General features: G+C 36.6%; 1 protein-coding gene across 18 annotated transcripts in view; it reads right to left on the reverse strand.

Moving 5' to 3' along the window:
* LOC135216228 (rho guanine nucleotide exchange factor 12-like) overlaps positions 1-15940 on the reverse strand; it is an 823284-nt gene that overhangs the window by 179285 nt on the left and 628059 nt on the right. For all 18 annotated transcript variants that reach the window (XM_064251362.1, XM_064251370.1, XM_064251373.1 and 15 more), the window contains 2 exons: positions 3264-3342; positions 2074-2126 (listed from right to left, as the gene is read on the reverse strand). In XM_064251362.1, the coding sequence (XP_064107432.1) occupies positions 2074-2126; positions 3264-3342 (132 nt within the window). The remainder of the gene's footprint in view (positions 1-2073; positions 2127-3263; positions 3343-15940) is intronic.

Below are 15940 nucleotides of genomic sequence, written 5' to 3' on the forward strand. Positions count from 1 at the left end.
AATATTCTACTAAAAATAATAAATAACTAAAAGTAAGCAAATATAATCATTAATAATAGCCAACAAACAATAATAGTAAAAAGTCCCGCAAACGAATCTCTAACAGCAGAACGACCCAACCATGAATACCAACCACCCCACCCAAAAAAAAATATATAATCAGGAACCTCTATGCGATTAATCTGAGGCAGAGAGCGAGATGATACTACCAGCATCTCTCTCTCTCTCTATCTCTCTCCGCCAACCAACAGGAAGTCCGTCCACCCACCCACCCCACCCACCTGCCATCCATCGCCCCAGCCAAAATAGACTGCCAAATTATACCCACAGGCTAACAGTATCACGGCTTATAAATAAACAGCATACGCCAGAACGCCCTCGTCATAATTACACTCGAAAAGAGCGAATCCCAGGTTTATGTCTAAATAACGCTGAGTAAGCCGGTTTCAAATTAGAATGACGTGCGTCGTCGAACAATTCCTCTTCTCTCTCTCTCTCTCTCTCTCTCTCTCTCTCTCTCTCTCTCTCTCTCTCTCTATATATATATATATATATATATATTATATATATATATATATATACACATATATATATATTACATATACATATATACGTTATAACTAATATATATATATATATATTTATACTATACATATATAACTATATAATCATATATATATATATATATATATATTATATATCACAATAAACAAAAGTATTAAAAAGTATATTAATATGTGCCAATATTCGTGGAAAGCTTTTTTTTTCTCTCTCTCTAAGAAAGAAATCATAGTTGAAGACAGACCATGACACAATTTTACGACCTAGTGCTTCAGGAGAAAGGGAACACCCCCCCAAAATAAAAAAAAAACAAAAAAAAAACATGACGATTACAAGGGAACAAAAGCCCTTCAACTAAGAAGGCGTACTAGAGCAGCCAACCCCATCTAAAAGAAAATACATAATAAAAAAAAAAAAATGAATAAACTAAGAAATGGGTACGTATAAACCAAGGCTAACAAAGACCCCTGATTTACCCAAACACAGGAGAGAGGTCAGTTTCCGCTTTAAACCCTTAAAACGGGGCAAGCAAACATTGTTCACAAATGCCCCAAATTAATTAGTTACATTCAAAAGCATCAGTGGTTTGCGCACAGATTAAATGGACGCGCTTCCTAATTCACGAATTGCGTTCCCTACACAGCTGAGTAATGGAATTTCATAGAATTAATGTCTCTAAAAAATTATTTAAATAAAATTAAAATATAATAGCATAATGCATACACACGCATTAACTGGGCACGAACACAAAGATCTTCTCTCAAATCTATCTAATGAAACTTGTTATGGATAATGATCAATGTCAAATACTGCAGTAGAATATATATAATGGTACTTTTTTCCGAAAACATGTAGTATATAGTATTGACAGCATCACAGTACCATATAGTACTTAAGGGGTTCTCAACTGAAAAAGTTTGTGGTGATACAAAGCGCCAGAACAGCGAGTAATTCTGGTTTTTGCTCACTTGTCCGCGCGTAAATCCGTTTTCACAATTACAAAAACGTCACTTTTATTAAAAAAAATAATAAGAAAATAAAATAAAAAAGTCGCTTTTCCTTAAGAAAAAAAAAACATAAATTAAAAATTTCGTGTCATGGCAAAAGTTCATTTCTATCCTAAAGCTTTTCAGTTTACGGAAAGAGATGGGAATCTCAACATTCTTACAAAATAGGAGTGGCATGGTAGACAGACACATCCAAAGAAAAATCCTATGTAACATTCTGAACCAAACAGTACAGTGTGACTGTCCTAAGCACCTCACATCGACTGGGGATAAAAGGACCACAATAAAACCATTGGTCGAGCCATCTTCGAAATGGATTTGCCTTTTGAGAACCAAAATACACGAACACGAGGTCCAATAAACAACCACATATCAAACAATAACCAGAACTGGAGATTCCTCGATCACTGCAAGATGTATATTGACCAAATAACGCGAAGCAAAGTAAGAATAATGGTAATAGTAATATAATAATAATAATAATAATAATAATTCATGTACTTACCCGGAGGTGGGAATGTTGGGGTCACTATGCTTTCTATTCTCTCTCGTCCGCTTCTGTTGGATGAAAAACAAACAGTTCTCGACATTAATATATAAAACGTTACTACATTAACAAATAAAACTAGTATCAGAATTAAATTTCCAAGATGACCACTACTCAAATAAATTCAACATCGGTATCTAATGAAATAGGATTTAAAAGCACCAACATTACAACGGACTATGAGTTTATAAAACTTAATTCATTTGGGATAATACAAAACTTAATTCATTTGGGATAAATTCTGATTAAAGAGACACAAAAACTAAATCTAAGAGACTCATGAGCAGGAAAAATTGAATAGATAAATAACCAGGAAATGAGGAAATGATTCCAAAGAAGGGACAGACTCGATGAAGAAAAATGGAGGCAAAGATTCGCTAACGTCTAATCTAAGGCTTCCCCGCCCCCGCTCCCTCAGGTAATATATATATTTTTTCTTATTACCTCAAGCACTTACAGTGAAACACCTACTGATCCCATTACACAACTGATGCAAATTTGACTGCATATAATCTATCCTCTGTTCTTTAAATTTCTGATGCATCACCTAAAACAATATGCACTGCATAGAATTAACTGCAACTTGTCTTTGATGATCTTCAACACTATCCTTTTAAAGTCTACCCATGAAAGCATTAAAGGGATATTTACCTACATCGACATTTTATTTTCAAAAATCCCAAATTGTGATTGAAAAGGTTCTGTTGGTTGTTGCAGTACCTAAAAGTATTGCACAGTTTGCATGTTTAATATTTTTTCACCCAAATAATAATCTCCTGGCCCCCCCCTTCAGATAGTATAAACACAGCATCTCTATTGGGCCATACTTTTGGTGAGGGATTTCAATCTCACAATTTAATGCTTCGGTTCAAGGCTCACACGTACCACACATTTGCTATTATTTTGCAGTTAGTGAGCGGTTTTGCTGTCTCCTGAAAGGAACCACTGTATAGGGGGTCGATTGAAGTCCGTTATAATAAATACGGGCGCAGGCATTTAAGCTAGTATCAACATGGATTTTGAAGATGTTCTTCTATGGATCCACTGTCGGCGGCAGAGAGAGAGAGAGAGAGAGAGAGAGAGAGAGAGAGAGAGAGAGAGAGAGAGAGAGAGAGAGAGAGAAACTGAAAACCAAAGTCCGTACTCACCCTTGCATGCTGCTTCTCCTTACAGCTCTCCGATCGATTTATTGCTCCGGACTTCTTCTTGGATAGCGCCGCTATAGGTCTGTTGAGAAAACAATTGGAAATTAAAATGTAAATATGTAAATAAAAAATTGAGTCAATTAAGTGTGGACACATCTAGACCATACAGCTAAAATAACCTTACCTTGCAAAAACTATAAACTGAAATTTTCCATTAAATAATTCTTAAACTTAAATAGTTACTAATGACAAAAATACTAGCAAATGAAAAAAAAATACATAAATAAAGGTGGGGAGTGAAAAATGTATTTAATATAAAAACAAAAAAATTGTAAAATACTTGTCAAACAAAAACTCTTATATCAAAGAAGCAAATCAGACAGGCACGATATAACCTGACCTAGAAATGCAGTCATGATTTTTGTAAAAAAAGCCTTGTTAACAGAATTAGATATGCATTTACCCTTATTTATATTATATTTATATTATGTTGCTTTAATCAATCCAAATAAAATTCAGTCCCTTTATTCGGGGATTTGCTGGAGAGATTTATGTTACAGGCACAAAGTTTTCCATTTTTTTTAACTTGCATTTTCAAGATGATATGTGGCAGCCTTCTCTTTCAATAAGAAAATTATATATATATATATATATATAGTATATATATATATATATATAGATATACATACATATATATATATATATATATAAAAATAAAAAAAACTAAAGACATTTCGAGCTTTCCATCATGGGTCGTAATACCCGACCAACGGCCATAAAAAAATAAACCCAAATACTACCCAATAACTTAGTGTATTTAATCTGGTAGTTTCTGAAAACGTTTCGCAGAGAAATCTAAGAGGTTGGATTTCGTCACGACCATCCTGTCATCAAACACGCATTCACAACTTGGAGAAAAATAAAAATAAAAATAACATTTTTACAATGAAATGCGCCACGCCATCTATCGAACTCGAGCACAGAAACGGGGGAAAACTTTACTTTTATATTATATATCATATATATATATATATATATATATATATATATATATATATACAACACACACACATACATACACACAAACACGATCTTAAATGTATATAAATATATGCATGTATACATCTACACTCACTTAGTACACATACTTGAATTTTTGTCATTTATAAGACGAATCATTCCGCCCTACTCGGATGTTCCAAACCTACATGAAGAATCCCTTGCAGAGTTAAGCGTTTATTACTGAAACGTATTAATCAAAACCTTCCCAAGTTCTACAACAACAACACAAACACAGGACATATATAAGAACTAATCATATCTTTGAGGCTGACCGTTCGCTAAAATGTTCATCGAACTCGCCAAACAACTTCTGATCTGAAAACTAAGTGTACATTTCTTTGTAAGCGGACTAACTAATGCTCGCACAAGCTCAAGAGATTACGCCATCCGGTATGATGTAGTTGGAGATGACAAATTCACGATTTTACATTACATTTCGGTTCATATGCCACGACAGCAAGACATCCACAGAAAAGAGCTACGTGAAGGTCATTCAATTGAACAACGAACGCTTTAAAACACAAGACTTCCAGGGAAAAGAGCTATTTTAATGTAATAGAACTGACAAAGAATGCTATATAATACAAGACTTCCAAAGGAAAGAGCTGTTTGAATGTAATACAATTGACTATGATCGCTATATAACACAAGACTTCCAGAGAAAAGAGCTGTTTGAAAGTAATAAAATTGACAAAGAATACTATAAAACACGAGACTTCCAGTTAAGTATATCTTAGTTTAACCAGACCACTGAGCTGATTAACAGCTCTCCTAGGGCTGGCCCGAAGGATTACATATTTTTACGTAGCTAGGAACCAATTAGACACCTAGCAACGGGACCTACAGCTTACTGTGGGATCCGAACCACATTATATCGAGAAATTAATTTCTACCACCAGAATTACATTCCTCTGATTCCAAGTTGGCCGCGCCGAGAATCGAACTTGGACCACCGGATTGGTAGCCGAGCTCGAAAACCACCCGTCCAATGAGGAACTCGAGACTTCCAGAGAAAAGAGCAGTTTGAATGTAATAAAATTCACAAAGAATGCTATAAAACACGAGACTTCCAAAGAAAAGAGCTGTTTGAATGTAATAAAATTGACTAAGATCGCTATAGAACGCCAAGATATCCTATCATTCAACATTCACATTAAATAATGTTAAATTGAATAACGATGCACAGAAAAATCTTTGCAGTTTCTCAAGGCCAGAAAAATGATCGCCTTAATTATATTGACAAAACGCAAGGAAATATGGTCGCCTTAACTATATTAACAAACATAATTTATTCTCAGGTGCTCACTGATCATTTTGGTAAGCTGCCCTCAGGGGGGAAACCTTCGGGGGGTGAAAGGGCTCAGCGTTCTGGAAAGGGTCGAAGGACTGCAAGGGCGCCGTGTGGACCACCGGCCGATTCACGTTCTGCTGCGACGTGCGAAAGGCAGGCCCCGGGGGCGGCAGTCCCGCCGCGGCAGCTGACCCGGAGCAGGGCTTGGGAGAGACGGGCGGGGGCATCTCCGTCAGATCCGTGCTGCGCCTCTTGTGGTCTTTGTCCTTCCCCTTCAGCAGCACCATGAAGGTCTTCTGATAGGCCGGCTGAGGAATGTTCTTGGACTTCGGAGGAGGGACCGGCTTCGAGGAAGCCGCCGACGACGTCGACGACCTCCTGCCTGGGTCGTGATGGATGAGGGGCGCCGTGGCATACTTGATCTTCCTCGGCGTATCGTCAGGAGGCGTCCGGCGGCCTTGGCACTCCTTCTCCTTCTCCCTCTCCGAGCCGTGGAAGGAGGACCTGCGGGGGGAGGTCGTTCGCCCATGGGGATTCTGGCGAATCTGGGCGTGGGACCGAACTTGGTTCTTGTCTACCCCGACGGTGCACAAGTTCTCCACGCTGGCTTTCCGACTTCTGCCGAACATCATTCGATGTGATTACGGTCCAGAAACTTCAACATAAAAAGCAGTCACGGAAATTGAATTACAGGAGCGTGCATCGATACGGAGCTGTGAACTCCTACCACTTAGCAGAACTCACTAGCGCAGCCATTACTCTCCACAGTTGAAGCATATCCGTTTGTGACGCCTTACTAACACCTCTGCAAACTGCAACTGTCATCAGCGGCCCAATTTCCAAAACTCTGATATCAACATTGTCGGCAGACGTTGAAGTAAAAAGCCTTAATGCCCAATATTTACACAAAAAGCCTACATCTTGCAATGGAACACATCGGAAACAAGACATGGGCGATGCCCATTTCAAACACTCGACATTTTACACCTCACTGGCACCACTGCCCACAAGGGTATTGTCATAGTCCTTTTCTCGAATCCTTTATATACTAGAATACACTTTAAGAGACACTCTCGGGGCACTGGATTAGCACTAGGAACGCCCTTTGACATTGAAAAATCAAGCTATAATCCAACTCCCAGCAGAGGTATAGTTTCAACTAGGAGTGTCTTGTGCACAGGAAACGGCCGTTGATAACGACAAAATGGTGAGTAAAACTGAAGCTCTCGCTTTACTTAGCCGTCATCGTCCCGCTAACAAAACCAAATCTCGGAATTGAATTCTCTCATTTTAAATACGCCCATCATAAAGCATATAAGTTTTAGGAGTTAATAAAAATGACGGTTCTCGCATTTAAAAACGCCCATCATCATATAGCAAACCTTCTAATGACACCATTCCTGTTTCAAGAAGAGCCATGGATAAAGAGAAATCTAATTAACTCGGCGATAATAATTTCCATAAAGATATCTTCCCGTCAAGCAAAACTGAGTGAGACTTCTCGAATAACAGTCTATGCATCCTTACGTTAGGAATCTGAGGTTATGTATTTCCTGTTATCTGCTATAATTTCTCTCAAATGAATACCACAATCTTGGGAAGCTTGAATTTTAAGTCAATGGACTTCGTAGACTTATTCCAAATAATATACTACATACATATATAAGCACGATGTATAATATATATATATATATATAATATATATATTTATATATATTTATATATATAAATATAAAAATGTATTCATATATATATATATATATATAATATATAATATATATATATATATTATACACGTGCATATATGACAGTAGATGAAAGTAATTCATAACTTTAAAAAAAAATGGTCACAGCACATCCTTAACTGCAATGGATAATTGACGATTTCTAAAAGAAACGTCTCTAATGTTATGTGGTGTTTTAATTGTGAATATCAATAACTTACTGAGAAACGAAGCGCCTTTCAAAGTCGTTAAATGGTCATACCTAATTACTCGACCACATCCAACTGGTCAGCACATTATCCCTGACTTTCTTTGTTAATAGAACTAAATATAAATTACTTCCCTCATAACATTAAAATGTTTTTTTAAAGAAGAGGAACAATGTTTATCGCTCTCAGAGAGAGAGAGAGAGAGAGAGAGAGAGAGAGAGAGAGAGAGAGAATTCACTCCATCTAAGTAAATCAAAATATTGAAACAAAAATAACATTGTCAACACCTCATTGGGAGAGAGAAAAATTCCCTCCATCTCAGTAAATCCAAATATTGGAGACAACATAATTTTATAAAGTTTTGCGGTTTATCAAATATCAAACAACGGAAGTCTAATTCTTAAAAGTTAGGTAGTTACGTTTTATTAAGTTACCCTGGCAACTCCAGAAAATTCCAGACTCCTCAATCAATAACATTAAATACAGTAATTGGTCAACTGTTAATGATATTTCTCTAAAATATTTTTCTCTATTGCCCCATACATTTATTTTTTAGAGATAGTACCCGGTACGATGCTGATACCACGGTACATTAAAAGAAGAAGAAGAAGAAGAAGAAGAAGAAGAAGAAGAAGAAGAAGAAGAAGAAGAAGAAGAAGAAGAAGAAAGGGAACTGAACTACACAAGCAGTACTAGCGTTACCACTACAATGTCTAAGTCACCGCTACAATGATATCCGTTTTCTTTGCCTCTTGCTATATAAAGAGAACGAGCTAAATTTTAGCGCTAACTCTTGTAATCATATATATAACACTACTCTCACCTATACGTGAAATGACAATTCAAATTCAAACCGAGATTATCTTTCTCGGCACTCCAAAACTATAAAATAGACAGTTATTACTCTTTACCGCTGAAGCTTTATAAATGAAAAGAAAAACTAGCTCTATCTCTGGTCTTCCACAAGCCCTTGTGATGTAGGCTTTCAGAAGTCCTAAAAAAAACTGAAACTCGAGGAATAAAATTACCCAAACCAATACAGCACCATGAAGCAAGACTTAGTTATTAAAGATGTCACTTAAAATCTTAAACCTCAATTAAGTTCATTTTTCCCATACATCTTAATGTGCATTATACTTGTCTATATATAATGAAAAAATTTCTTTATACACGAGCTTACTAATGAATAAAAATGCTTAAGAGTGTGTAGAAGGCTCATGAAACATACATACACACACACACATACACACACACACACCTACACACACACACACAAATCTGATGGTTCGAGCAGGGTACAACAATGTCGATTTTGTGGAATAATAATAATAATAAATAAGCACAACTGTCAGCTAAACTTCGTAATGCACCGTACTATTCTTGACATTACCGAATTCATTATTTAAGGTCCACCATATGATTCCACAAGAACACTGAAAACCACTCGCAGTGTGATACATAAGACCAAAAGACAAGCCTTTCCCCTTATTAGCATTTTCGAAAGCATTTCCAGTTCACTTTACAAATCAGCTTCGTTAATTGATTTCGATCAAAGTTCAAGATATATGGTCAAAGTTAACGCCCCATTTGACCTTGACCCGCAATCTCTAACTATAAGCTTAACCTCAACCATACTTAACACATAGCAAGCAATTCCTTGCAAAAAGTCACAGCCGGTTTTAAAATGAGAGAGAGAGAGAGAGAGAGAGGAGAGAGAGAGAGAGAGAGAGAGAGAGAGAGAGAGAGAGAGAGAGTTACCCACCAAAAGTCAATTAAAAATGAAAATAGCTTTTCAAACCAATCACTGTTACTCAAAATTGAGAGACACAAACCAACCGGATGTAAGGAACTTCAGCAATATAAGGATATTTCCATTTTATACAAATATATAAAATCGATACATATTTATTTCCTTGTTTTGTGCAGTATCTTGCAAATCTATAATTAGTGGGTGTATAAACACACACACACACACACAAAAACACACACACACACATATATATATATAATATATATATATATATATATATATATATATATATATATATTATATATATATGATAGATCTATGAGAGAGAGAGAGAGAGAGAGAGAGAGAGAGAGAATGTTATTCATATGTAATGAAAGAAAGCAATGATACAAAATAACAACAGCGCTCTCTCTCTCTCTCTCTCTCTCTCTCTCTCCTCTCTCTCTCTCTCTCTCTCTCTCTCTTTTTAAAACCGGCTGTGACTCTTGACGAACGATCCCGCCCACGAGGTCATGAAAAGAACCGGCCGTAAGAGAAGCAGTCTCACCTCTCTTGACCTCTTTTCATCTTCGCCGACCCAGAACAAAATACGATGGTCCAGAGAGAGAGAGAGAGAGAGAGCGAGCCCACCGATAAAACCCACATTTATCTCCTGGGTCTCACATTTCGGCCTTAATTGGGTTAATTTCTCAACTATGAGGGGTTAAGGAAAACGAACTTGACAGGAGAGAAGTTGATAAGGGAACGAGAATAACACTTCAAAACCAACGGTATCAGCAATACTTGGAAATATGAGAGAGAGAGAGAGAGAGAGAGAGAGAGAGAGAGAGAGAGAGAGAGAGAGAGAGAGAGAGAGAAATTATAGTACCAGCTCCCTGGTTTTCACAAAGATTTGCTTCACACCAAAATAGATTCCTTTAAAGGTGAAAGAAGCGTTCATCTCGACCGCGCGAATTCCACCACCACCGCCACACACACACACACACACACAGAGAGAGAGAGAGAGAGAGAGAGAGAGAGGACGCCAAAACTTGAAGCCGGAGGAGGTTTTCTTTTCAAATGAAAGGAGATATTTCGTCATTTATTATTTTTTCCCCCAGGAAAGGGAGTCTAAACGAAATGGAGTCTTTTCATTTAATTCAACTTCCCCCTGACAGATGAAGGTAGTAAAAATGAATCCATTTTTAGTTTTCTGTAAAAGAAGACTACTGAGACGGCTTTGTCTGTCCGCCCTCAGATCTTAGTATTCCTGAGGCTAGGGGGCTGCAAATTGGTACGATGATCATCCACCCTCCAATCATACAGCATACCAAATTGCAGCCCTCCTGCCTCATTAGTTTTGACCTTATTTAAGGTTAAAATTACCTATAATCCTGCGTCTGGCAACGCAACAAAACAGGTCACCACGGCCGGCTGAGAGTTTCACGGGCCGTGGCTACAGAAAACTCGATTGCGCAGAAGAAACTTCGACGCATTTTTTAAATTCTTTCTCTAGAGGTTAAATATATATATATATATATATATATATATATATTATATATATATATATATATATATCAATCTCGTATCTGGGGAAAAGTCAAAACTATTTACTGGATAGATATAAGTCCAGACAATAATCAATTCGCCTTATTCACACTTTCATTACCATTTTCTCAAGTACCAATCGAACACTATGAATTATTTCCAAATTTTGATCAAAATAAAATTTCCTAACGGCAACGAAATAAAATAACATTCATTAAGTCTGTCCATTAAGGGTTAAAATACGAAATTTGGCAAGAAACACCACTATATAAAAAGAAGAAATTCCAAAAAGAAAGCCAAAGGAAATTTTCATTTTTTGTCGACACAGAAGCCTCGTCATCCCAAGCACTTTAACCGCCCACCCCCTCCACCCCCCCCCACCCCCCGTTCGGCGGTCCCGTTTGTCATTTCCTTAAAAGGAAGACAAAAGCAGTAGGAATACATTCAGAGAGAGAGAGAGAGAGAGAGAGAGAGAGAGAGAGAGAGAGAGATGACTTCTTAAGTTCTGACTAATTTATTTTCCTATTTTCTTCTGCCTCAATTCACCGTCATATTCGAGAGACCATATACTTCAGCTTGCCAACTGCATTTCAGTACTTCTACCATCTCGTATTTGAGCTTTAAAATTATTTTCCTTTCATATTATTCCTTGGGTTTCTTGGTCGTAATAACGAATAAACAATCCCATTTCTACTGAGAAATGGATACATGTATTTATTAATATCTTTAGATATAAAGAAGCCGAAAAATTATAAAATACGACCGAAAACCTTTGCTAGGATACAGCAGAAATCGTTTACTTAAGTTACCAACTTCCAAACTCCTAAGAGAGCATAGAACCCAAACAATTTGAATACTAGACCGAAAACCCCTTGCCAGGAGACGACTCCTGCCCAACTTCTCCTCCTCCTTCCAGAGGTCACGCCCGCGAGAGGAGGATGGACGGAAGACATTCTGGCACAACCCCGGGATGGAAAATGATTGGCTTCATTACGCCCATTCGTCCAGCATCCCATCCTCCATCCTCCATCCGTCCTTCCTGATACAAAGGAATACCTCGGACAACAAAAGGGAGCTGGCGCAGGCGGACGGGCATTGTGCCAAAGGGTTTGCCCAAGTGATGATCCCGCTTTGTTGTTCCGAGATCACAGACGCTGCTGCTGCATCGTCAATCGCGTTTGGGCCGCCACGGCAGTTGGGGGAACAAGGTATATAGAATGGTCTCCCTTATTCTATATACCTTGTGGGGGAAGAGGGGTTCCTTCCTTCCTGACCTTGTATCCGACATAGTTAAGGCGTGCTTGTTCACGTCTATCGTTTATAATTGGCTTTATTACTATTATCATTATTATTTGCGTAATGCGATTCCACAATTATATAGTAAACTATATTACTAAGTAAAATATAGTTCAGTATATAATTGTGGATTTTTATTACACAGATTTCTTTTCACGAGATTGTGGATTTCTTCTTCTAATTATTATTATTATCAGCATCATCATCCATCATCATCATCATCATCATCATCATCATCATTATTATATACATTAATAATGTACATATCTCTTTTGTGTATATATATATATATATATACACATGTATATTTATATATATACATATTTATATATATATATCTCTACTATTATATAATATATATATATATATATATAAATTAATATATATATGCCACTTTAATACATATTTACACCTACACCACTGTGGATTTCTTATATATTATTATTATTCCTCATAAAAAAAAAACCCCACAGCATAAGGAACATGCCCACCACAAAGGGCCACTGACTTGAAATTCCAGCTTCCAACGAATACTGTGTTCCGAAAGATTTCAAAGTCGAAACCTATATGCGACGATAATTCTGCACTTATTCAATTATTTTTACGTAAACGGATAACAAAAATATATGATTAAACCATTTACGAGCGCTCGCTACCACGACAAAGCTCAACACTCGTCGTGATCATTAGGAAAATGGCCACAGGACCCATATCACTTTAAAGGGCAAGAATTTAAATCATTAAATCCCTCTCTCGAGTCAGTCCTCCAAGCCGATGATCCCTCATTGAGGTGAACAAAGCTACTTCAACTATAAAAGGGAAGGTTAACGACTTGCATTGGGTTGCACATATCACATGGCAGCAGCCCCTATAAATAGCTTCCGCTGCTCTCTCTCTCTCTCTCTCTCGTTTCCATGTACTAAGATCCAATCAGAACTGGGAGACCATTTAGCTCTCTCTGTCTCTCTCTTCTGTGTACTAAGATCCAATTAGAATTGGATCCAGTTACAATTGGAAGACCTTTTACCTCTCCTCTCTCTCTCTCTCTCTCTCTCTCTCTCTCTCTCTCTCTCTCTCTCTCTCGTTTATCAACTTAAAGCCGCTTTAACGTAATGTGAACAAGGAAATAAGAATATGCGGAAAAGGAATATGAAAAACATGATAAACGTCTAACTTAAAAACGGTACATAACGGCCAATAATAAAAAAAATAGAATAAAAAAGCTGTTTCATCATTGGTCAAGGACAACCAATGACATTTCACACTTTAGCTTTCCTATTTTTATATCTAAAAAAAAAAAAACTTATTAACACCTTCAATATGAACTTCTGACATGGTAGCATATGCTTTTTGTCTCCATTGAGATTCATTTTTTATTTATTCTAAGTTTTGAAAAAATTAATTTTCTCTAGGTGTTTTAAGGTCATTGTCTCATATACAAAAATTAATTCATTTACAATTTATCAGTTACTAAGTAAACTGAAAAACAATGTATCACATACTATGTAAACTGAAATACAATTTATCACATACTAGGTCAATTTTTTAAACAATTCATCACATACTAGGCAAACTGAAATACAAAGTTCAAAGCGGTATACAGACGGTAATTACGAAATCAAAGAGTCAAAAGTAATTTTGCAGCAATACCTTGTCAAATTAGCTGTCATACAATCTTATATATCTTTATCGTAAACACACACACACACGCGTATACATGGTCGACGGTAGCATATAGGAATCAACTTTTAACAAAATCAGTAACAAATGAACAGGAAATTCACAATTAACTCAAAGTCACCAATTCACAATGTCACTAAAAAAAAAAAAAAAAAGCTGTAAAATGTATCGTACCTCGCCAAGCTGCATGTAAAATTTTAAACAATCGGTAAATAACAAGGTTAAAATATGATGACAAGTCTGTTGAAAGAAATTCTGTATTTAATAACTAACCGGCAACGTTCACCTCTACGAAAACTTGAATATAAGATATCCTCTCTCTCTCTCTCATATAGACACGGGAACCGTTATACAGCAATGAGTCACATCCAACACCTATAGTCGTATCCAGGGTCAGACAAATATACAAAAATTTAATTGTAGTTCCGCATTAGGTAGACTTAATGGGGAGAGAGAGAGAGAGAGAGAGAGAGAGAGAGAGAGAGAGAGAGAGAGAGAGAGAGAGAGAGAGAGGAGGAGGAGGAACCACAAAATGAAGGGAGCAATAGACCAAGCAGTGCGTGGGTTCACAGTGCAAAGCATAAACGCTTCCGCCCACGGAATATCTAAACGAACACACACACAAACACACACACACCTGCCTCGGGCGGCCTATTTATATCCTACCAAGACGTAAAAATCCTTTTTTTCCATTCTCTCTCTCTCTCTCTCTCTCTCTCTCTCTCTCTCTCTCTCTCTCTCTCTCTCCAATCCACCCACTCAATCTCGAGTCTTTTTCCGCGAAGTCCAAAGGAAAAAGAAAAATGAAAAATAAGAGCTACTTCTTTCAATGATGAATTCTGCAGAGAGAGAGAGAGAGAGAGAGAGAGAGAGAGAGAGAGAGAGAGAGAGAGAGAGAGAGAGAGAGAGGAATTCATGAGATTTCAAGTCGGAGGAAATCATAATCATTAATTTAAATACGACCTATTCAACTCTTTAGCGTAAACATAGAATTAAATCATGAATTCACATTGAAGAAATATATATATTTAATTCAGAATACTCTATAATATGTCCTTTTGTGATTACCTAAACTCGGCAATAATCATGCGTCATACAATAAAGGTATATATTCGTTCGAATCATGGCTAGGGAAGGATTACTTACTGTATAAAATTTCTTTTGAATACGTAAAATATCCTATATTAAATGGGTATTGGTGGCTTGATATTTGAACGTATAAAATGTAAAAAGTACAGTCCTTGATTATGATATATATATATATATATATATATATAAACACACTTTTCTAGAGCTCGGTTTAAAGAACGCGCGGGAAAAAGAAATCGAATAATGGCGGGCGTTTGCGCAATTTTCTTTTCTCTTTTAAAATCATCACTCGTCATCTTACAAACACTACAGGGACGCAAGAGAACTTAAAAAAACAGATCGTTATTAATATATATATATATATACATATCCATACGCATACATACATACAAATCATATACTATAAATAACTGAGTCACGAAAATATGAAACTTGGTGAATACAAAGAATACTTAAACAAAGACAAAATCCAAGAAGGAAAGTGAAACAATATAATAACGCTGCGAGGCCTTTCGACTTCTCGTCCTTCATTTTCATATCTATATCAGCCTGCTTAGTAAAGGATGCGAAGTCGAATATCCTCGCAGCGGTAATCGATTGTTTCACGCAAAATAAACTGCAAAATAAAGCATCTAAGAGACCTAGTTTCATATTAAAATATACACTAAATTTAAAACGTACAAACCTTTGAACGGTGCTGAAAAGGAAGCAAATACATTAGTTGTTCATGAACGACATCCGTCAGAAATGTAACTTCTGAAACACACGACGAATCTAAGTAACAACTCACCTGATCTAATATCAACAACACGTGCGGTTAAAGGAAAATAATAAAATAATAATAATAATAATATTACATATATCTAACCAAAAAGTGTGTTAAAATACAATAAAACGGAAAACGACGTGACCGTCAGTTTTTTGTTAAGACAAACCATTATATAAGACACGAGAGTAGGGGGTGCCAAAGCAAATACAACAAAACATGAAGTATTAATGAGAAAACGAAAGCGACGCTCAAAACATGCATTATAAAAAATAAAAAAAACTAC

The sequence above is a fragment of the Macrobrachium nipponense genome, chromosome 6 (assembly GCF_015104395.2).
Source record: "Macrobrachium nipponense isolate FS-2020 chromosome 6, ASM1510439v2, whole genome shotgun sequence".
Classification (NCBI taxonomy): Eukaryota; Metazoa; Arthropoda; class Malacostraca; order Decapoda; family Palaemonidae; genus Macrobrachium; species Macrobrachium nipponense.